The 25,239-nt window shown below is 35.3% G+C and overlaps 1 protein-coding gene across 1 annotated transcript in view; it reads right to left on the bottom strand.

The window, feature by feature from the left end:
- Nucleotides 1-19,102, bottom strand: part of LOC123651642 (potassium voltage-gated channel subfamily H member 7-like) — a 36,603-nt gene extending 17,501 nt beyond the window's left edge. The window contains exons 1-2 of the mRNA XM_045575492.1: nucleotides 18,952-19,102; nucleotides 521-949 (exon numbers count right to left, since the gene is read on the bottom strand). Coding sequence (XP_045431448.1) covers nucleotides 521-949; nucleotides 18,952-19,048 — 526 coding nt within the window. The 5' untranslated portion in view covers nucleotides 19,049-19,102. The remainder of the gene's footprint in view (nucleotides 1-520; nucleotides 950-18,951) is intronic.
- Between the last annotated feature and the right edge of the window lie 6,137 nt (nucleotides 19,103-25,239).

Genomic DNA, 25,239 nt, shown 5'->3' with positions numbered 1-25,239 from the left:
ATTAAACTTCCATTAAGAAGGCAGATAGTGATTATCATACTATTTCAGAAACACAGATAAAGAAGTCATAAGAAACCAAATTAGTCACTAGGGTTCAGAGAAGAAATCAGTAACAACTCTGAATGTAGGACTCATATGTTTTAATAGCCCTTACTCACACTTCTTTCTCTAAGGCAATGGTTTTCAACTGTTATGCCACAAGAATTTCTAAAATGTAATACTATTTATTCAGGGGTGCTGACCTCCTTTCCCTTAAATTGGCAAATAAAAAATGACAATAGGCAACACAAAAATAGCTATCTGGTGTGACTGAATCAAAATTAACCTTTTTTTTTTGTTAGGCAAAAAAATTATTTTTGCAGAAGTTTAGTAATTAGTGTATGGTGTCATGAGATGAAAAACGTTGAAAGTCACTGCTCTTAGGTATAAAGAATAATGAAGAAATGGAAAACAGTATCGAAATTCCATTACGTTACCCATTAATTTATGGTTTCATATTTTAAAAGAACTGCAGACGTACCTTCACTGGCATGTCGGTCTCTAAATATGGCCTTTGGGTGGACACTGAACCCTTCTATATCATGGACTGAAGAAGCCCTCCGTATACTGCAAAGGCTTTCTTTCGATCTGGAATGGGTCAGCTTGGAGCTTGACTGAAGCATGTCAGGGTAGAGTCGGTCCCACTGCCTTTTGGGAGAGGAATGGTCAAGAGGTCCAGATATATTCACCAACTGGGAACACTTGCTGGGCTGTATCAAGGCTTTTGTGTCATCTGCCTCAGAGGGGCTGCAGCTTTCCTTTGTAGGAGACTTAAAGTGCTTCATGGCCACTGAATCATCACTGTGCTTAGAGGAATCAATCACGACCACATCAGGGTCTTCTTGCGGCAAGGACTGCTTTCTGGAAGTGAGGACCCTCAGGCCAGGGAACTTGAACCCAAAAAGTTTCCCTAAAGTAGAGACAGAAAGGAGAATTATTATAAGACAAAATATATACCCCTTAAAATAAACAAGCAAATATGTTCGGCTCATCTTTAAATGATGTGTAAGAAGATGTATTAGTCAACATTTAATTTACAGTTGGAATGAGACTACTTGTAGAAAACTTCTCTGAGGGTAATACAAATTATCATGTGAGTGTAAGAAAGAAGTAAACATAATTTTACCGTGTTTTGGATAGGTAGATAGTCTCCAGAGATGTGAAAGCATTATTTGAATGACACAAGGTTTTTTGTTTTAAGAAATTAAAAGTATATATTCACTATCTACCCATTCTTTGAGGGTATTTGAAGGGAAGAACATAGCTTAGAAAGAACAAAAGAGAGATGGGGCACTGGGTATAGAAGGATCAGACACAGAATGGACTATAGGGTATGCATACAGGTGTATGTGTTGGGGGGCTACTGTATTGCAAGTAGGGGGGAGGGCCTGAGATGGAGATGAGGAGCTGGCCTGACATAGCTGGAAGGTTTCTATTGGATAATAATGTGAGTTGAGTGTGATGGAAAAGTGATGTCAATTATGTATGAGATGTTTCTTATTTCATTTGGAATTCTTGCAAGACTTTTGTTTTCAGAGAGAGAGAGAGAGAGATGTATGGTAAAGAGAGGAATTTCTTTTTACTGATTTTTTTTGTTCTGAAATCTGAGAATATAACTAAGAAACACATAAACTCATTGGCAGTGAAATTTAAATTAACAAAAGCATAACATTTAGTGTTGGCAAAGAATGCTGGAGAGGATTGTGAACTGCTACAAATTCTTTGGAAAGTCATTTTATAATACCATTAAAGTAAGAAAAATACACTTTTCATTTGCAAACTGCTACAAATTCTTTGGAAAGTCATTTTACAATATTCATTAAATGAAAAGATTCACTTTTCATTTGACTCAGCAACCTCATTTATAGGATATCAAAAGCCACAAAAACTAGACATAATCTGAATATTCATTAGATGAAGAATGGTTGAATACATTATGGCATTATTATACTTTGAAATCGTATGACATTCTTTAAAAAACAAGAATAATATATCTATGCCCTTGATGTTTGGAAGTGGGGAAAATATAATACATTGCATCTCTCTTGTTTGATACATCAAGCATGCATTCTTTTATAAATTAAAAAAAGCTAACACTTCTATCCTTAAAGAGAAATGAAAATATAAGAAAAAGCATCCAAATAATATTGTATAATTTAAAGATTCTTCTAAGAATCGTCTGCAAGAAAATGCAGAGTTTCTAATTTGTATTGCCAGCCTAGTAGCCTAGGTCCACATCACCCATGCCTTTCCAACTACATGTCCTCATTCTAGTCATTCAGTTGGTGTCTTTGGGTTACCTTCTTGTATTCTCTGATGGTCAAGGGCACCATTATCTTTAATATATTTACTATGAATTTTTCCTCAGTGGACTCAAGGTGTCTTAACATGTGAAAGAACACTCATGAACTTTCCTGCATTTTATTTGAGTCTAATCTTCTAGTGGATGGTGTCATGCACACATATGTTTACTCCAATGATTCATAAATGTGTATCTCCAGCCTCAACCTCTTTTCTTTGTTCTAAAATTGCATTTCTAAAGGCCTCATCAACACCTTCATTTTGAATTCTTAATGACACCTCACAACCCAATAGCAAATCCAATCTCTTGCTCTATCTTTCCAAGCCCAGCCCTTTCTTTACGTGAATGGCATTATAATCTACCTAGTTCTATAAGCCTGTGACTTGAGACTCATTGTAGCTACTGTTCTCTCTCACCTCCATCCCCCATATCTGATCAGTCCCCTAATTGTGTTCATTTCACCTCTGGAACATCTTTTTAGCGATATTTATTCATAATAATCATTTTCACTTCTCTCATTTCCACTGCTCTCACTTTTGTCTAAGCTACTATAGATTCACCTGATTTCTTGCAATTGGATGCAAATTACTTTCCACATTGTATTATATTGTCCATCCTTTAAAAATAGTTTTCTATCTTTTAAGAAAAAGTCACTTGTGATCACATAGACTATGATTTATCTTTCCCTGCTCCTCATAATTCCCTGCGTTAGGAATGAAGGCAACTCTGTCTCCATTCTGCAGCTGCATAGTTCCTCCCTCACCCTCCAGATCCAGTCATGTGGACTTTATAATTCCTTTGGAGACCTGTGCTCCTTTCCAGCTTTTTTGTGTTGATAAATTTTACTCTTCCCACTTTGTACATCCTTTAGGTTTTAGCTCCAAAGTTAATTCCTTTGGAAAAATGTTCCTTCCTTCTGAACTAGATTAGCATCCCCTTTATAACTTCCACCACAGTTGCCTAGTTATACACTTGTTGACGTTCTTATTTATCTTCCTTAGTGGACTGTGGGTTCATAAGTGAAGGGCCCTTTTATGTTTTGCTCACCAAACCCCATCTCTGACGGGATGCCTGAGTTTAGTAAATAACTTTCCACAAGCAAATGACAAACTGAAAATGTGCTTCAATCCTTACTATAGAAAAACTAGAATATTTCATTGCTATGAACTTAATTAGATAATTTTAGTCTCCTGAAATTGTATTGACCCCTATTTACCCAAAAATTATTGAGTTGAACTTGGTAGCTCATGGAAATGGTGAACTGTATAGCATGTACTATAAACTTGATATATTGGGTCGGCAACTAAGTAATTGCGTGTTCACACATATATGGCTTCAGTTGAATTTTTAGGTTTGCAGACGTAGTACAAATGTAAAACACATTTTGTTATTTGATAGTTGGCTATTCAGCTGTTAATCAGTAAAAAAAGTTTTTTTATCTGTTTTGTAGTTTTCGTTTGGCATTCGTTGAAAAATGGAAAATCAAAAGGAACATTTTCGTCATATTTTGCTTTTTTATTTCCGCAAAGGGAAAAACGCATCGCAAGCTCATAAAAAGTTATGTGCTGTTTATGGTGACGAAGCCTTAAAAGAACGGCAGTGTCAAAATTGGTTTGCCAAATTTCGTTCTGGTGATTTTTCACTCAAAGATGAAAAACGCTCTGGTCGTCCAGTTGAAGTTGATGACGCCCTAATCAAAGCAATAATCAATTCGGACTGTCACAGTACAACACGTGAGATTGCAGAGAAGCTTCATGTATCACATACATGCATTGAAAATCACTTAAAACAACTTGGCTATGTTCAAAAACTCGATACATGGGTTCCTCACGAACTGAAAGAATCACAGTTAACGCAACGCATTAGCAGCTGCGATTTGCTAAAGAAACGTAATGAAAATGATCCATTTTTAAAACGACTGATAACTGGCGATGAAAAATGGGTTGTTTACAACAATATCAAGCGGAAAAGATCGTGGAGCAGGCCAGGTGAACCAACTCAAACAACATCAAAAGCTGATATTCATCAAAAGAAGGTTTTGTTATCAGTTTGGTGGGATTACAAAGGAATTGTCTACTTTGAACTCTTACCACCCAACCGAACGATCAATTCTGATGTCTACATTGAACAACTAACGAAATTAAACAATGCAGTTGAAGAAAAGCGGCCCGAATTGACAAATCGAAAAGGTGTTGTATTCCATCATGACAATGCAAGGCCACACACATCTTTGGTCACTCGGCAAAAATTAATGGAGCTTGGTTGTGATGTTTTGCCACATCTACCATATAGTCCTGACCTTGTACCCTCTGATTACTTTTTGTTTCAATCTTTACAAAATTCCTTGAATGGTAAAAATTTCAATAATGATGATGATGTCAAATCGTACTTGATTCAGTTTTTTGCTAATAAAAACCAGAAGTTTTTTGAACGTGGGATTATGATGCTGCCTGAAAGATGGCAAAAGGTCATTGATCAAAATGGGCAATACATTACAGAATAAAGTTATTTAGTTCCATGAAAAAATTGTCTTTGATTTTCTTTAAAAAATCCGCAATTACGTAGTTGCCGCTTTTAGGAGTATTGTAAATTTCATCTTTCTTCAGTGTTTATTAATTGCTAATATTCTGATCTTGAGTATACAAGTGTTTTCAAACTCATCATCATCTAGTGAATTTTATGAAAAACACCCATTCAGAAAATTTTAGAATTAAATAGTTTAATTTACTATTGTACACTTTCATTTGTAAGCTAGTAGACACCTAATTAACGGTGTCAAATATAATTGAAATAAAATTGATTTTTCTGGTAGAAGACATGACACAATGCACAGACAAACCCCGAGTATGTTGAAAATTAAACTCAGTTTTAAAATTTAAGTTTTTCCATCACTATTTATCCCAACTATGGTCTCTTCCACCTTCACCTATCCCCCTTTACCCCTGGAATCACCCAGCCTGTTGCTCATGCCCTGAGTTCTCTCTCTCTTTTTTTCTTTTTTGCTCAATTCTTCCACCCCACCCCCACTCAGCTGTCTTCCTGCTCTCTATCTATGAGCATTAAGCTGTTGATTAATAAAATGCAGAAGAGAGTAATGAATCTGTGCAACTAGGATTAAATAACAGCGTATTACAATAACTGTTTTGCAGGTATTTTCACATAATTCTACTGACAATGTTTATATGCTCAAGTAAATTGGCAAGTTAAAAATTAGTGAACTGCATCAGAATCATTTGATTAGTTTTTAATCCACGTGAAATTGAATAATAAAGCAGTTTACAAATCAATTCTGTAAGCTTATTATAATGGCCTAAAGGGCAATGCTTATTTTTACTCATTGTTCATCATTTACATTGCTCTCTTCTTTTATTATTATTATTATTTTTAAAATATATTTTATTGATTTTTCACAGAGAGGAAGGGAGAGGGATAGAGAGCGAGAAACATCGATGAGAGAGAATCATCAACCGGCTACCTCCTGCACTGCTCTCTTCTTTTGAAAGACAATTCACTGCCTTTCTTAAATTAATGATCACACAAGGCATGTAGTTTGCTTGTATAGTTTAGTCATGTACAAGGTGGTACAGATGTTTTTTTCTGCATGACTAGGTCAATATGGCCATGTTATATTGTATTATAGATTTCGCTGTCTAACTGCCGTTCATCCGGAAAGAATACACATTGAGAATTTTGCTTAGTGCCGGCACTTCCAGGCATGAAATAGAAACACTAAGTGAGTGTAGTCCTGTTAGGATCTTAACACTGAAAAACACTGTTGTAAGTCAAGTCTTTGTATTCCATTATATATCTAGTAGAGGCCCATTGTATGAAGACTTTTGCAATAGGCCTTCCTTCCCCTGGCTGCTGGCACCAGTTTTCTTCCAGCACCAGGGAACCAGTCCTTTGCTCTGGCCACCATCTTTAGTCTTTGCTCCAGCTGGAGCACTGATCCTGTAGCTCCCTTGGGCCCCCGCCCTCTCCCTCATAGCAGGCATCCTGCCCTGCCTGACCTTCCCATGCCTGCATGCATGCTGCCCAGAGTCCCAGAGTGGCTGGAGGGTGGGGCCACCATCATCTTTGTCAGGTTAATTTGCATACTCATTCCTGATTGGCTGGTGGGCGTTGCAAAGTGATGGTCAATTTGTATATTTCTGTCTTATTAGTGTAGATTCTAACTTGAACAGCTAAAATACAGTTTAGCCTAGTTACTAAAATATTCAATAAATCTGAAATCAGAATAGCTGAATATGTTTTTTACACATATTTTACACATTTTTCCAAAATAAATATAAGCACTGATAAACTACTTGTATGAACATAATTTTGCTTAAATATACCACTTTCAAATAAGAAGATATGTAGTTTCTGATATACCTGAACTTATAGTAACAATTATGACAAGGTATTTCTTTGGAAGGTTTTTTTGTGGAGCTGTTAAATATGTTAGAAGCTGCATCTTCATGTGTCCTATATCATATTGAACTAAAAGCTTTTTACTTGGCAACCAAGAAGGCATATTGATATCCCCATTGTCTTTTTCTTTGAGAACTCTAGAATTACAACTTTAACTAAATATGTAAAGATGTGAAATACTTGGCCCATTGTCAAGAAATCAGGGTAAAGTTAGAATAAAATAGTAGTTTCCCTGATTTAATTTCAGTTTACTCAAGATTTTCTGTTTTCTTGGGCTATGAATATCCACCTGAGGATCTAAGGAGAATCATAACTCTCTCCTCTAAATAAATGTAGGTAAATACATACCAAAAATTTCATTTATTGTCTCAGAGATTGAACAATGACCACCCTCCTTTCCAAAATCAAAAACCTTCTATTAATCTCCCTTAAAATCTCCTAGGATTAGTTGACTGTTAATATTACTTCCAGTTTTGACTTACTTTGCTTATATCTTTGTGTTAATTACAGTTCTCACAAAATTATAGCAATCAAAACTACATTTCTATCCTCTCTCCTGTGGTAAAGGGACTTTAGAAAATGGTTTTGCTAAACATTTCCAAATTGAAAATATCTTATCAATCTGAACTGTTCATTCCCGCCCCCCCCCCCCCCCCCTTCTCCTTAGAGCTAGTTCTCATCTAGTAAAGTTTGGAAGATTTTGACTACAAACAATTTGACTACAAACAATTTTTATATTAGGATTATACCTAGGAATGTTAGAATATTTCTTGCAGAAAAATAGTATTTTTGAAATATCTTCCATATATTCATAATTACTGAATTTTCTCACAGCTACAAATTCCCAACCATTCAATTGGTGGAATTTCTCATCATTTATACAAATTCTTAGAACTTTGATTATCTATTAATCAAAACCCAGATAATATAAATTGGAAGCATTTTATTCTCTCTTGTTTCTGCTTAGGGGAATTATGGATTGAAAAGAAGAAAGAAACTTAAGCTCAAACAGTCATGTAAATTAGAGAATATAGTGGGGTAAAGAGAGGGCATATGTGGGTGAGGTGGGCAGCAGGATTGAGGATGTTAGGAAGGCCATAAAGTAGAAATGCTTCCCATTACAAAGGATTAAGTGTGGTGAGAGGTGTCTTCCTTTGGATCCCTGAGAGTAGACTGTGCAAAACTTTCAGTGGGGGTTCCCCAGAGACATCCCTTTGCGGGAGGGAGGAAGGCAGACCTGGGCAGAGCAAGGTAAAGGGCTATGCAAGTGCAGCTGCAGCGTCAGAGTCCTCCTAGAGCTGTGCAGCTGGGTAGCCCTCCCACGGCATGCTCCACTGAAGCCAGGGTAGCTGGACTTTGGATCCCTCCAATAGCTGTCACTGCTCCAGCCCGGCCACAGGAAGGGCCATGGCTTTGGATAAGGCAGTTTCTTGCCTTTGACAATCCCCAGGGAGGGGCAGAACCATGTGTCCACACAGATGACATTCCAGTAGTGTGGTTCCAGGCCAGAGGAAGGTGTTGACTGAGAGGCATAGTATACGGCACAGAGGGGAGAGATAGCCAACTTTTGGTCTAGAAAAATCATGATCTAAATTAAGTTTTATTATCAACTATTATCACACACACACACACACACACACACACACACACACACACAAAATTTTGAATTAAAAATTTGAGATGTGCTTTGCTAAAAATCAGTTTGAATGCATCTCACAATTAAATTAGAAGCCCTTAAATCACAATGATTTTTTTTTTTTTTTCTCTCCAGACAAATAGCTCTGGAGGTGCAGAGAAACATGACTTCAATTTCTGAGAAACAACATTTCAAATTTTATGGGGGAAACAGAGATCTTCCATATATCTGCCTTTTCTTTTTAGGGAGAACATTTCTGTAGTGGTATTGAGCAAGGAAAGAGGGTTTCCTTGTCCTAACTATAGAAGGAGGTATATGCAATGCTGCCTAGGGGCTGCCACGGAAACCCAGACTATTGTGTAAAATGGCGGCAAACTGCAGTGAGGCTGGGGGAAAGTATCCCTCCATGGTAACTGAATCCTGACCCAACTCACCTGGTTAGTGGGTGACAAATGGGTCAACTTGGCCAGTCTGGGCCTGGTACTAGCAATCACACAAGATCACCAGGGAGTACACCCACTTAGTAAACCTAAAGCTAAACATTGGGACTGTTTAAAGGAGCAGATGTGGTGAGGAAGGCCTTGGAAAACGAACTTAGTAGAACATTTTCTAGGGCAAGGGATAGCAGAGAAAAAGCAAGACCTTACAATGAGGCAGGAAGTAAAGGACCAAACAGGAATATTGAACCCAACAGTGCATGGCGCACCTGTGTGCAGGCCGGAGGCTAAGGCTGCGGCGTGTGTGAGAGCAACATCAGGGGCTGCAGCAGCAGAGGACCTCGGGGCCAGGTTCACACAAGTCTGAGCGGCACTGCTTCCAACCGGGCCAGGTCATCACGGGAGTAAAGCAGCAGAAAATGCAAGTGTGGGAGAAGGGAGCTAAGGCAGCCAGGGCAGGGCAGTGGACTGCTTTTAGCCACCTGAGGTTGTAATCCCAAGGCCGTGACATTGGGTAAGGCAGTTTTTTGCCTTCGAAGGAGGGAGTGGTAAGGAAAACAAACACATCAGTGTTCCTTCGCAAGGTTCCAATGTGATAACTGCTGAATAAATCAATGTATGACTGATAATAGCTGCTTTCTTGTTTGTCTTCCATTGATTTCTTCCTTTTCCAAATGCCAAGTTAAACAACCCATTCAAATCGTGTGAAAATAATAACATGTTTGCCTAGACCAGCGTTTTTCAACCTCTGTTCCGCGGCACACTAGTGTGCCTCGAGATGTTGCCTGGTGTGCCGTAGGTGCAGACAAGACAAGAATTTTATAATTTTTCACTATTTTGTTTACTTAATATTTCATAATAAAGTAATTATAAAATACTTTCTTTGTGTTTATTTGATTCCTATTCAAGAGAATTACTTTATATATAGTCAATATAGGCACAGAGTTAAATTTTTTAACATTTTCTAATGGTGGTGTGCCTGGTGATTTTTTTCATGAAACAAGTGTGCCTTTGCCCAAAAAAGGTTGAAAAACACTGGCCTAGACTGACTCAAAATGACTGGGTAGTTATAATATTGACAGAGATTTTCTTCATAAAATATTCTAAATACAAATGGAATGAACATCAACCCAAATGTTGTATGATGAGGGCCTCTGCCTGATTTGGGGGTTGTTAAGTAACAAAAGCTTCCAAATTTTAATTATATGTATATATATATATATATATATATGTGTATATATATATATATATATATATATATATATATATATATATAGCGGGGAGGGATGCTGATGAAGATATGCTGATTTAAGTTATTAACATTCATTGTTAATGAAGAGATGATAAATACTATTTTCCATCTACCAGCAATTTTCTTTATCTTAAAAATAGAATTTTACCCAAATCCAAGGGAGAAACATAACATAAAATTAATTGTAACTTATGACTGAACTTTTCCCAGATTTTCATTAGCAGCCATGCCATAATTCCTTTTTCTATATTAAATGTAATCTTTAAAAAGAAGAAACTTCCAAACACATAATAGAAAACATAGTTAAAACCTTTAATTAAATTCATCTGAATAATAGATTATTTCTAGGTAATGCTTGTTGAAAGAGAAATTATATTAATACTGGATGGGGAGAGAGGGTCCCTCAGCCTGGCCTGTGCCCTCTTACAATCCGGGACCCATCAGAGGATGGGTCCCCCATAGGCCTAAGTCTGCAGGCGGACATCCCCTGAGGGGTCCTTGGCACTGCTGTGGAGTGGAGGTGGAAGAGGCTCCCGCTACCACTGCTGTGCTCACCAGCTGTGAGCCTGGCTTCTGGCCCAGCAGCACTCCCCCTGTGGGAGCACACTGACCACCAGGGGGCAGCTCCTGTGTTGAGCATCTGCCCCTTGATGGTCAGTGCGCATCATAGTGACCGGTCTCTTCCATTGTTCAGTCGATTTGCATATTAGCCTTTTATTACATAGGATACCTGCCTTTATTTTTGAATTAAAGGATGAAACTTTCAGCTCCAATGGAGAACCATAAAAACACTGTGACTGCCCTTTTATGAACCAGATATTCTGAAAATGTATTTGTCCCTGAGCTTGAGGTTTGAAAATTGAAATACAAATTTGAGAAAGTAATGCAGCTATTCAAGAAAATACATATTTTATGTGTTAATCATTCAAAATATGGAGTCCAAATCATAGAAACACATTTTAAGGCTAAACTTAGCCAGATAATTTCCCAAATTATCAACTTTATTCTGTGTGTGGAGATAGCTTCAGTCAAAGCTTTTAGAGTAATTCAAACTTTTATTTTTAGTAAGGATGAAAGTAAAGTTCTGCTTTGATTTGGGAAAGTATAATTTTAATCATTTCAAAGATAATTAAAGATAATTATAGTACCTTAATAAAATTAAATATAAAGCTCTCTTTTGAAAATTACTGAGAGAATAAGAAATGATAGAAATTTAACTTTATTTTGCTAAATTTTTACATTTAGTTTCACTTAAAATTTATCTTTATAGTTTTGTATAAATACTAATTAAGTTAGTCCAGTAGTTTCCAAAATGTAGTGGGTATCACAATGATCTAAGAGTTTGTTAAATGGATTATTGAATTTCTGTATTTTTTAAAAAAATATATATATAACTAATGATTTGTTGTGTGTTTTTAAAAAAATAAATTTTATTAATTTTTTATAGAGAGGGATAGAGAGGGATAGAGAGTTAGAAACATCAATGAGAGAGAATCATCAATCAGCTGCCCTTTGTACACCCTCTACTGGGGATGTGCCCACAACCAAGGTACATGCCCTTGACTGGAATCGAACCAGGGACCTTTCAGTCCACAGACCGACGCTCTATCCACTGAGCCCAACTGGTTTGGGCGAATTTCTGTATTTCTTAATCAGCTGTTCTGATGTAAGGCCCATGAACCTGTTGTGAGGAGATGCTGATGGTCTCACACTTGGAGAACCACTGAGTTAGACAATCTGGCTAGTGCTGATTAAATAGGAATAAAACACTAATTACTCAATGTAATAATACTATTCATTCAATTTATATATTATATGAATAAGTATTTGGTACTTACTATTTTCAAAATGGGTATAACTGCACAGATTAGAGCTGAACAAGTTAAAAACAGAATAAATTCATTTTCTGTTTGGCAGTATATTGTTAAATTAATATTTTTTAAATTTAAGGTAGGTTTTCTGTGGAAGGTAGTATGGAGTTACCTAAAACAATTAAAAATGGAACTGCCAGTACCCAGCAATTCCATTTCTGGGGATGTAACTGAGGAAACCCAAAACACTCATTCGGAGGAATATACGCACTCCCAAGTTCACTGCAGCATAATTTACAACAGCCAAGATTTGGAAGCAGCCCAAGTGCCCATCAGTAGATGAGTGGATTACAAATCGGTGGTACATGTGTACAGTGGAATACTGCTCAGCTGTAAAGAAGGAATTCTTATGCTGGCTGGGTGCTCAGTTGGTTAAAGTGTTGTCCCATACAACGAAATGTGGCAAGTTCTTTTGATTCCTGGTCAGGGCACATACCTAGATTGTGAGTTTAATCCCTGGTTGGGGCAAATATGGAAGGCAACGATAGATGTTTCTCTCTCTCTCTCTCTCTCTCTCTCTCTCTCTCTCTCTTTCTCTCTCTCTCTTTCTCAAAACTAACAAAAGCATATCCTCAGGTTAGGATTAATTACAAAAGAAGAAGAGAAGAAGGAAAAGAAGGAGAAGAAGAAGAAGAAGAAGAAGAAGAAGAAGAAGAAGAAGAAGAAGAAGAGGAGGAGGAGGAGGAGGAGGAGGAAGAGGAGGAGGAAGAGGAGGAAGAGGAAGAGGAAGAGGAAGAGGAAGAGGAAGAGCTTGTTTCCATTAAGCTAAGGGAAACAAGCCAGGCAGAGAAAGCCAAATACAAAAGTACCACAAGATCTCACTTATATGTGAAATCTAATCAAAATGAGTAACAAACACATTTAGAGAATGGTAAATTTTCTCAATCTCCCTCGATAAATTGTTGTTCTTAATCCTCAGGTGAGGATATTTTTTACATTGATTTTTAGAGACACTGGAAGGTGGAGAGAGAGAGAGAGAGACATCTTTGTGAAAGTGACACATTGATTGGTTGCCTCCAGCACACCTGCAACCCTTCCTTGTGTGGGACCCAGACACTAACCACTGAACCACGCTGGCCAGGGCTCCTTGAGAAATTTTTAACAAATTAAAGAATGTGTGTCTTTGTGTGTGTGTGTGTGTGTGTGTGAGAGAGAGAGAGAGAGAGAGAGAGAGAGAGAGAGAGAGAGAGAGAAAGAGAGAGAGAGAGAACCAGACCAGTGATTCTAGATTCCTGGTATGAAAGAGAAGAAATATAAAACTCAAATATACTTGTGAATAATGTAGTATGAAGCTTAAAAAAGTATTTCACTTAAAATAATAAAAGCAGCATTTTCTTAAACTTGACAATAATAAACTTTGAAATTAATAGTGTAAGCTAAAACATAATTTATTATCTTCCACATTGTACAAATATATAAGAGCCAAAAGAGAGAGAGAGAGAAAAAAAAGAGAGAGAACTTGTTTTCCCATTAGTATTATTTCCTTTAGATGTGGCTTCCTTTCAGTTAGTAAAATAAACAACAAACACAAAACCACACAATTTTTTTGCTAGTCTGTATCATTTCCACTTTTTAGATTGTGGAGTTTTTATAGAAGCCATCAAGATAAAAAAATTAGCTATATCCTTTACTTGGTATTTATATTTATTACATAGCAATTTGTTCACTCAATTGTGCAGTGTTTTATCAGTTTGATAGATAGACCTATCAAAACAGTACTCTCCACTGTACTTGCTTCACTCTAGGGACATAAGTCATCTATATGTGACTGGTCCTATATCCTCAACAAAGAATAAGTTTGTGAAAAATTAGTTCTTCCTAGAGAAAGCTCTTTGCTTTTCCTGTGTAGAGTTCCTAACCCTGAAACTATTTGTCCTGAGAAATGTTCCACCACTCCAGTTAGTGCAAAACAGGTTTCAGGTTTCCAGAACTTAGTCAGGGCCATGTATCTTAGTCCCTTTTTATAATCCATCTTTCCTATTGTACATTTAGGTCCTTTTCTTTCATTTAATATTCTCAATTTAATACTTCACTTCCTTTTCATTACTGTTTCTTGTGTTATTAGCTCACATTTTTTCCCTTTATTTTGTCTACAATTCAAGAGAAGCATTTAAACATACAGAAACCCCCATGTTCTCAGTTGCTTTTTCCCTATTACTCTCATTTAAATCCCACCACTTGGGGACACATAGACACATACACACTCCTTATTTAGATTATGCATTAAATATCTTCAAGGTAAGATGTTTCTTGGGTAGGGGGGAGATGTTCCGGCATTTAATTTTCTTTAATTAATTAATTAATTTATTTATTTTCTTTATTGATTAAGGCATTACATAAGTGTCCTTATCCCCCCATTGCCCCTCCCACATCCCCAACTAATGTCCTCACCCTCCTAGTATCTGTGTCCATTGGTTATGCTTATATGCATGCATAGAAGTCCTTTGGTTGATCTCTCCCTCTTTTTGTTTGTTTATTGTATGTCCATCCCTGGAACAACAATGTTAAAAATAGCCAATACAATTATTTTATTCAGTTCTAATAAGTTATGATAAGTTATACTTGAAGAATAAAGCCAGTAGGAGTTACCAAAGATCAGAGATAATAAAATGTAGGAATTGTATCATATCAGAATTAACAAGCATAATTTGTCTCTCATTTTTCTGTTTGATCTAACAATCAACTTTTCAAAACCTGACACCAAATAAAAGGAAATGTAGAGCCTACAAGGATGGAAGGGTATAATCTGAACCCAGTCTACTGGTTGTGTGTAATTAGCCTTTGTAATGCTCTGGAAACAGTCTTTCTTGCATATCTATACTCTTGTCAATGATTCCCTTAGGATTGACAGCTGGAGTGTGGGGAAACCATTTGTGTTCACAATGTAAGAAATTATCTCTGCTGAATATGCTCGCATTTGCACAGGAGATACTATTTTAATCACAGTGTACAGTAGCATAGATAATGTACTATATCCTGGAAGGCTACTGTCTAGATTATCTTCCATTTGAGATCACTGTTTCAATTCTCCATTTACATTTTAGTTTGAAATGAGTACTTTCTTTATTTAAAAAGTATCCCATCTCTGCCTTTCTGCTGATACAACTTTCCCTTTTTCATGTCCATCCAATTTGATGAATCAAGACAATCACTTTATGGGAAAAATAAAAAATTTGGCCATTAAGAGGCAAAAACAGGCATCCCACAAAACAAATTACCTGATTGACATTTATGACCAACATACAGGCTGATATTACCTTAAGTATACTCTCAGAAATCTTTTAATTAGGACTGAATTTGTTAGTGAAAAAAAAAATCAAAGTACTCAACAGCTTAAAAGAATAAGACTTTGGTATCACAATGGTTTTTTATGGTACTTTGATTTCATTTCTGAATACATCACTTGGGAGATTGACAAATTGATGATTTTGATAGAGAATCTTCCCTAAGTATAATTATTGTTCAGAGTAAAATATTCAGAATAGTAGAATAATATTATATTAAAATATTTGTCCCAACATTGCTTTAACAGAATACTATACTGTCACTTAGACATAACTAAAAAGGTAACTGGTATTGTAAAAATTTATCAGTTGATGTACATATGATCTAGCATTATTAGCATTACAACATATACTTTTGAGAACGTGGTTTTTAATTTTTATATATATTTAAATATTAAGTTTTGTGATAAGGCTTTCATCTTCCCACAGACAATGACAGATACCTAAATGCCAATTTTCTCAGGGATCATCCTAAAAATCATAAAAGTCAATAGGGAGTCAAATAAAAGTACTCATAAACTATGCCTAAAGAATAGTTAGAGAAAGAGACATTACAAACTTTAATTTACATGTAAGAAGAAATATGAATGTTCAAAACCATCAAAACTGTCTCAGGAGAGCACACTGTCATAGTGTTGGGCACAAAGTAAGTGGGAAGGGGGTATACCCAAGTGTCCTTGGAGTGGTGGAAGATATACACGTTAGGTTTACTCTCAGAAGAGGGCTGCCCCTGAGGAGGCTAGTGACCTGGATGAACAGAGCACTGGTTACTAGAGAGACAATAGAAAGTGGCTTGGAAAGTGCACAAGACCCAGAGAGTCGTCTCAGAAAAGCATTACTCCTTGGAGATGTGGGGAGAACTTCACAGGTGGACTTGTCCTTTGGGAAGAGGGAAACAAGGAGGCAGCTGAATATAAGGTCCCTTTGCTAATATAAAAGGAAAAGTAACAATTATTTAACCAATAAAGCCCAGCCAATAAACCAATAAATCAGTGGATGAGCGTCGACCTATGAACCAGAAGGCCACAGTTCAATTCCAGGTCGAGGCACATGCATGGGTTGGGGGCTCAATCCCCAGTAGGAGGCATGCAGGAGGCAGCTAATCAATGATTCTCTCTCATCATTGATATTTCCATTTCTCCCTCTCCCTTCCCCTCTGAAATAAATAATATTATTAAAAAATAATCCAATAAAGAGTAGTTCTTTGGAAAGAAAAGTACTAATAAAAAAATTTAGATGGAGGAAACAAACAAATGAATGAACAATCGGAAAACTCACAAAGGAAATAACTGTAGAAACAAAATACTTTAGCATACCATAAAAGATGACTATGCACAATTCTATTAAAATAAAAATTTAAAGTCTATATGAATAATTTCTAGAAAACAAAATTTAACAAAATTAATATTGGTTGAGCTGTATAATCGACTAGACCAATCTCTGAGGAAAACAAAGACAAAAGAAAAAACAAGAAACTTGTTCAAAAGCTACTACACTGGTAAGTACCAGGCCTACATCATTTCACAGAAGAATCAAACTTAACTTTTGAATCTAGATAATACACAAACTATTTAAAGAGTTCTGTAGCATAAAAAAAAATAAGAGAAGAAACTCCAGATTATTTTTTACGGAATTATAACATTCATATAAATATCTATGAACTTGCACATACACACAGAACATTACAGAATCTCTAATGAATATCAATGCAATAATTTTAAGTTCATAATTCATTTAAGATGAAGTTATTCAAGATCACATTACAAATAAAGTTCATCATGTCTAAATGTGTTTCCTTTTAGAGACACAAGGATGATTTTATATCAATAAACTTCATTTATAACATTTACCACAAAAATAAGAAAAGAATAGTGCACCCATTTTGAGAGATACTGAAAGCCAAGTTACACATTTCAGCACCCCTTCTCAATAAATATGTCAGTGGAGACTGTCTTAAAATTATAAAGCACATACAACTTAGTCCACATGCCATCATTTCAATTAATTGGGAACATTGATGACCTGCACACAAAATTTAGGAATCAGGCAAGATGCTCACTGACAACCGCTTTTTAATATGTTGAAGGGAATAGCTGGTACAATTAGAAAAAATAAACTATTAGATGCATAAGAATTGGAAAGGTAATGCACTCTATGAGAGTCAATATATAAGCCACTTACAAACTAATAAACATCACTAAGATAGTAGAATATAAAATGAACCTACTTAAAAAATCTGTAGCCTTAAAAATATGAAAGAAAAGATTCTATTTATAATGGCTGCAACAAAATAGCAAATGTCAAGTAGCAAACAAAACAATGCATTTTAAAAGCACTCCTAAAAACACAAAAATTAAACTTAAATGAAAATACATAAAGTACACAATTTTATATAGAATGGACTCAATGTTATAAAGATTTTAACTTCCTTTAAATTAATTTATAAAGTTAATGTGAATTTAATAAAAATATTAAAGGGATTTTTTTTTCTATCTAGATATGTTGTTTCTAAAGTTCATCTAAAGTGGTAAGCAAGAAATAACTCCAACCCCCTAAAAATTCATATAAAAAAAAGCATTTCATGTCAGATATTTAAAAATGTGTTATTCTGGAGGATAAATAGACCACAATAAAGTTGAGAAGTAGATGAAAGTACACAGGAAGTTTAGTATGTGATAAAGGTAATATCTCAAATTCCTGGTAAAAAGATAGATTTTCTAATAAATAAAGAAGTAACAGCCATTGATAAAATGTTCAATTAAATTGATACCATGCACTATAAAACAAACTAAGCTAAAGTGTACCAGAGATCCTAAAACATAAAACCATACAAGTTCTAGATTAAAAATAAATATACTTACAACCTTGGAGTACTTAAAGCTTTTGTACTTGACTTAAGAATTCAGAATTAAAAAAAAAATTGATGAATTTAGCCAAATTAATAACAACAACAAAATGCTTTTGCATCACAAAAATCAGGAAAAAAAGATAAAAAACACACACAATGTATTTGCTGCAGAAGTGATTTGTAACTGATTCCAAAATTTGAAAGAACAAAAAAAGCAAAAAAAAAAAAAAAAAGTATGTAAGAAATAGTTGACAGAAAATATGTTTGTGGTGCTTAAATATATGAGCATCACTCATGATAACAGAAATGTAAATTAAAACTAATTGAGATACTACTGACCTAGCAGAATGACAAAAATCAAGAGGGCTGACTCACTCTGTTAGTATTGCTTTGGGGAAAATGTCTACCACACTGCTTATAATAGTGTGAAATGGTTGAAACCATAGGAGGGGAGTTGGCCAGTATCTGAAAAAGATTATGAATGCATCTACACTATGACCCAGGAATCCCACATATAAAACCTAACCTAAAGATGCTTAATCCAAAAATATACATTTACACATATGGAAATATATATGCAAAATTCATCCTGGCATTATCTGTGGTAGGGAAAGTTTGTAACAACCTAAATGTCCATCGTAGGGGACTGGTTGAATTTATAAATGTTATATACAAGTCATTTGGCTTTGAAAGCAGCTGATTGATTCTGTAAGGAGCCAAAAACTTCAGCTATGGCTTTTGAAAGTAGAAAGTTATTTTACTTAAAATGTAAACTTGTTTTGAGAACCGAAATAGTGAATGAAGAGTGTATGAAAATAATTACAACAGCAGAATATCAAGCACACTATGTACATATTACTTTTACTTACGGTTGATAGTTTTGACTGGTAATATTGGGTTTACCCTTTCTGGGGAAGCAGCATTTTCCTCATCTGTCACATATTCAAAATTAATGATGAACATCATCGCCACACCCTCTTGATTTTTCACTGGGATTATGTGTGTATTACAAATGAAAGTGGACCCTGAGGAAATGAAAGAAGAGAGTTAGGTTAAAAATATGCCAACATTTTGCAGTATCATAATATTAAAATTTTAATAAAACCATATAGAATTTTCTATCTTACATGATAATTAAAATTAAATAAAAATTCTTTTATCTTCTTCTTATTGTACATGCTTGTGTTGCAATTAATATACATGCTTTTATTGCAATAAATAATGCAGTAATATGTTAAGCCACATCATGGATTTGCACAACCTTGATTCCTTCCCCAGGGTAGCTGGTACAGTAACTTCATATACATTTTCCCCCACCCCCAATATTTACTATAACTAAATATTAAGTATCATTCATTATAAAAAATTTGCATTATTTTCTATTTTAAAAAGTTATATAAATGGTACATACATGTTATTTACAATTGGCATTTTTTTCAATTACAGTTTATATTCAATATTATTTTATATTAGTTTCAGGTGTACAGCATTGTGGTTAGACATTTATATAATTTACAAAATAACCCCCCAATAAGTCTTGAACCCACCTGGCACCATACATACTCATTATAATCTTAGTAACTATATTTCCTATGCTGTGTTTTATATTCCCATGAATATTTTGCAAATATCAATTTGCACTTCTTGAAAAAATACTTTAGTTTTTATTTCATATTTTATTACTATATATTTACTTAAAATATGCACAAATTGTGCCAGAAAGTATTCAAAGGCAAATTCAGGTATTAAGTTATAGAATAACAGAATATGAATTCTCACTTGTCTCACCACCAATAATTAAGACAGACTAAAAAAATTAGTATATGAAAAAAGACATATTTTCCAACTTTATAGAAAAAACATTTAGCCTTTCCTTATATATTTTGCTTAAATCTGAATCTATATAAAATATGTGTATAAACAATAAAGATAACTTTTTTTTGTGCCATTTTGATTCATGTAATAGGCCTTCCTTCCCCTGGCTGTTGGCAATGGTTTTCCTCTGGCACCGGAGACCCAGGTCTTTGCTCCAGCCGCAGTGGAGAAGCCAAGCCTCTTCAGTCTTCAGTCTTCACTTGGGTCTGAGCCTTCAGTCTTCGCTATGTGCCCGCATATGCAAATTAAGCAGCAAATTTTGTTGGGTTAATTTGCATATTCACACCTGATTGGCTGGTGGGCATCATGGAGGCATGGTCAATTTGCGTATTTCTCTTTTATTAGCGTAGGTGAGTGAAATCTAATGGTTCTTGACTTTTTCTGTTTGACTTAGTTCCCTTTGCATGATATTCCACCCATGTTGTCACCATGGCAGTTTCTTCTCCCCATCCAGCCTCTGCTTTTTTGTGTGTTACTCCAGGCCTCAAAGCAGCTGACTTCCTCAACCTGCATGACTCTGGCTTCCTAGGCCTCTTGGTTCTAGGTAGATTTGGCTAATCGGTGGCATTGGCAGGAGATAGGAGGGTGGGAGGGTGAAACCAATGTTGCCCCCAGCCTTACCAGGACCACAGGTCCTAAAGGCCAGCCTCTTCTAAGAGTGGTAGTGGTTCCTGGCTGATGCTAGGCCCTGGGTGGCTAGAAGTTCCCCAGTGGCTCTTGTAGCCCTGTTCACACCTCTGCAAATGTTCTAAACTTGTCCCTGTTGAACGCCACTTGTGGCCTGACAGGACCCCACTCATATACCTCTCCCTTGAAGCACTTACCCTGAGGTTGGGCCCTTTTTCTAGGTTCCTGGGGCAGCTAGGACATAGGACAGAAGACACTAAACCTGCAGAGATAATGCAGAGTCCAATGGCTTTCTTTTTAAACAACTGGTTGAGAATGCCTTGACTCTTCAGGACAGTGATGGTTCACTAGAGTCAGCAGCAGGTTGGCAGCAAGGTGGGTCCAGCGCCAATTTGAGAGGGAGATGTAGGAAAACAAAAGGACACCAAGATACTAAAGATATGGGTAAAGGCAAAAAGCAGGATTTTAATTGGGGCCCCCAACATCCGGGAAGGCCAATGGACACCAGTATTCCAAAACTGTGCTCCATCTTTACTTTGACTGTTGAAAACAAAATGAGTATGAGAAAATTCTTTCCTTTCTCCTCACCCCTATAACATGGCTCCTGCTGCCAGAGCTGAGAACAAAAGTTACTGCTAATATTTCTATAGCCTGAGACATGACAGGATTTTGAGGGTGGGCTTGGAAATCTAATTATTATTTATAAAATTATTTCTATGGGTGAACGTATTCTAATTTCCAAGGAACTCATTTACAATAATACTTTTAGAACATGGACTTTGTAAGTTGGAAAAGCACAAGTGCTAGTTATGATTCAGATTTGAAATGTGGATAGCATCCCAAATTTGTAATGTAGAATACTTTATTTATAATTATTTTTCATATTTTCTATAAGTGTGTCCATGGTTTTACTGATGTGGGAAAGTGTGTTTAAGAATGACATGCTGAACCCTCACAGTCTTCAGCTACATCTTTAATTTATTTAATAAAATATTGAGCTAGAACACTTGTCACAGTTGCCATGGTAACAAATAGGATAACTTTCGTAAACAGAAAATAAGCAATTTAAGACTGTTCCATTAGAACTAAATATAGAAGTGCTTCAGGCCAGGCATCACTACAAATTGGTTAAACAGAGAGTCTATAGAGATGCTAGAAATAGCCATTATGTATTTTGCTAATGAGCCAAAATATATATTGATTTTATCACTTAAATTGACATATCTTGGATCATTTAGAGTATCGTGAATTTGAAGATTGGTTACTTAGTTTGAAAGCATATCGCTGACTGTACAAAAAACATAAAGTACAGATTTGTGAGAAATCAATAAAGAATATGAGGATAGAAATCTAACAGTTTTATAAGAGAGCAGAGTAATATTGTTTTCAGTAGTTAATGGGGAAATAATTTTTTCAATAATAATGATTGCAAATTTATTGTCTAGTGCTAAACAAATCATAAAATTACAGTGCTTTATTAAAAAAGTTTATATGCATTAGCCTGAAAACATATTAAATAAGTATAATTATCTTGGATTTACTGCCCACTACTATTGTTTCCTGAACGCTTCTTCTAAAGTTAACTGAAGACTTGTATTACTTTTTTTCTCTTTTAGTTTTTGGATTTAATATCTCTATCCATCTTTCATAGCCTTCTGGAAAGCAGATATTGAAAGGAAGTACATATAATTTAGAAAAGGAGACTTAAGTACATTTTATAGGGCAAAAACATTTTAGCTTGCATAATTCTATAAATTCTAAATTCTGTTAAGCTATTACTTTGTAAAATAATATTATCCTAAGAAGTCACTACAGTGTGATTCTAAATATTTTTCTTGAATACAAAATTAGGAGCAAGAGATATGGAAACATAATTCAGCCAACACTAATCTAGCAATGAAGAAAAAGTAGTCACATTTAATAGTGCATAAAAAGGGGACGAAAAACAATCTAGAATAAAAAGTTCAGTCTTTGTTAAAATGAACCTTGCATTCAAATAAAATTAATGTTATTAATAAGCTTATTTACAATAACATTACCCAATAATTATAAAGTTATATTTGCAGTGATACTACTGTTATGTAGAATCACGTTCATTTCTCTATTGTCTCCTGAGTGGAAGACAATAGTAGCTTTTAACAGATTCTCATTCTCAGAGTGGGAAAGAATAGGTAAAAAGAATAGTGCTCGTTTTAATAAAATGTCTAGAATGTTAATTTTTAACTGTAACCATAGAGCCAGAAAACTCAGGGAGATCCGAATAATCACCTCTTTACTAATAAATTGGTGGCATACTCCTAGATGCATTTTATTAATTTCCCTCTTTATTTTATTTTATTTTATTTTATTTTTATAATTTTTAAAGCCAGAACTCTTCTCTTTGAGCCCTAAACAAAACAGATGCATATCCTTGCCATTGTATAGTTTACAATCTAGTGAAGTTGGGAAAGACAGAAATAAATAAGTGAAATACATAATAGATTAAATGGTGAGAAAAATCATAGAATATTAGGAAGAATATAGAGAAAGAGGATAGTGAGTGCCAGGAGAAAGGAAAGGTTTGGGCTGACAAAGGAGAGCTATTGGATGGAATAAGAAAGGGAACTGATAGGCGCTGGCCACTCTAAAGACATGGATACACAAAACACTATGTTAGTCTATTAAGCAACGTCATTCAGAAAGACTAACAGTATACCAGGCCATATAGTATAGCTGGGGAGTGATAGATAATGCTTGAGCAGTAGGATGTCACATCCTGATAGCTTTCTATGTTCTTGGAATTCAGTCTTTTGGTGTTAAGATATAGTAAATTATTTTAACTATGAGAGTATCTTCAGAAGTATTTTAGTGTAGAGACAGGACATAGGCAGTTTTAGGTACTAGAGTTATCTTAAAAAGAGGAGCAAGTTCAAAAGATACAGGAGCTGCTTATTTGATTGAAGAAACAGAAGGCACATATAGAAGACTGGCTTAATTACAATATCATATCAACAAGAATAAATGGAGTAACAGCTCCATTTAGCACATATAGTCTCTTCAGCTTTGTGGATTGAGTTAAACTTGACTACTTGTAGGAGACAAGCATCCTAATACTTGCCTATTTCTCTTATTTCATCAGTCTCTTGCTTAAGCCTGATAGAGTCCAGTCAAAGCATATAGAGAAACTCATGTGAATTAAAAACAAGCAAACATTTTATTAACAAAAAGGACTGAGATGTGCATCTGATAATACATTAGATCAAAAGAAATAACCTTAACACAATCATCATCAACATATATAGATTTAACATAACAGTCACCAATATAATTTAATCACGACAATTGTGAACATATTTAGACAGTTGATATAGTTGTTGGAATATCATGTGACAATGAATACTCTTTTGAAATTTCCAGGGGAGATTATTTATATGCATTTCATTTGAAAAATAAAATACTAACCTAATTTACACAGATCTGTCTGTCAGATTCTTGCTCTGTGTGGTAGTATTAGTGTTCTCTCAGATTCCAACAGCATGAATGATTTATTTTAATTACTTTTAACATGAAATGATTTTAAACATTTAGAAAATAGTGAGGCAGTGCCAGGGAATAGGAGTTCTGTTTGGGTGGACATTCCTGGCTCTGCTGTTATTTTCTGAGTGACCTTGGGCAGATTGCTTAACATGCCCAAGACTCAGACTCCTCATCTGTAAAATGAGAGAAGGAAGAGAGTATGCCACCTGATAGTTATTAAGAAAGTGAAATTAGGTAATTCATGTAAAGTACTTAGCATGGGCTGGAGTATAGAAAGTGTGCAGTAAATCAGTGTCATTATTATTTAGTGGGGTGGGAAAATAAATTTCTCAACTTGAAATGGTGTTTAAACTTCCTTCAAACATTTGATGATGACCTTGAGCCATTCAAATCCCATGGAGCTTCCGAGATGAACTCATCAGCTTATCCCCTAGTTTTTAGATGAGAAGGTTCATCAAATAGCAATTTGAACAGGATGAGGACATAGCAGAGGGATTTTCCTTTTATCAGCTAGTGTCTTAAAAATGTCCTGTCAGTGACAAAGCCTTTGGTTTATTTGCTATATTTTTTTCTGTTCCTGTGGGCTGTCTTTCTGCCTGTAAAAAGTGTACTATATACTAGGTAACTTTTATGATAGCAGAACTCAGCCGCTTTTGGCAAGCTCCATTGTCAGTAGAATTTGTTATACAGTAAAAATGTGTGAAACAATCTTTATTTGAAAGCACATTTTAGCAAAAAGGGAACTAATAATAACTAACATTTATTGGGTGCCAGCCACTGTTCTAATGGCTTTATGTACTGTAATATTATGTACATCTATATAAAATTTGATGACACCATTATCATCTCTATTATGCAGATTAAACGCCAGCCATGCACAGTCTCTCCTTTCTCCTGATCATTGGGCAGTTTTCCCCTTCCCATCTTTGGGCTAGAATGCTTGGGTTTCAATTCCTTCATTATAATAACCTTGTATTCCATGAATTTTTAATTAGGTACATTCACTTATCTTTTTGAATCTTCCATCACCAATATTTTATAAGCATTTTTTATCTTTTATATATTTTTATCTCTTGTGTCTTTCAGTTTTGCATATTTCTATAAGCTTCCTTGCTTGGGCAGAATTCCCTTCTCCTGCC

This window comes from Pipistrellus kuhlii, unplaced genomic scaffold (assembly GCF_014108245.1).
Source record: "Pipistrellus kuhlii isolate mPipKuh1 unplaced genomic scaffold, mPipKuh1.p scaffold_m20_p_7, whole genome shotgun sequence".
Classification (NCBI taxonomy): Eukaryota; Metazoa; Chordata; class Mammalia; order Chiroptera; family Vespertilionidae; genus Pipistrellus; species Pipistrellus kuhlii.
This window is presented reverse-complemented; position numbering and strand designations above follow the sequence as displayed.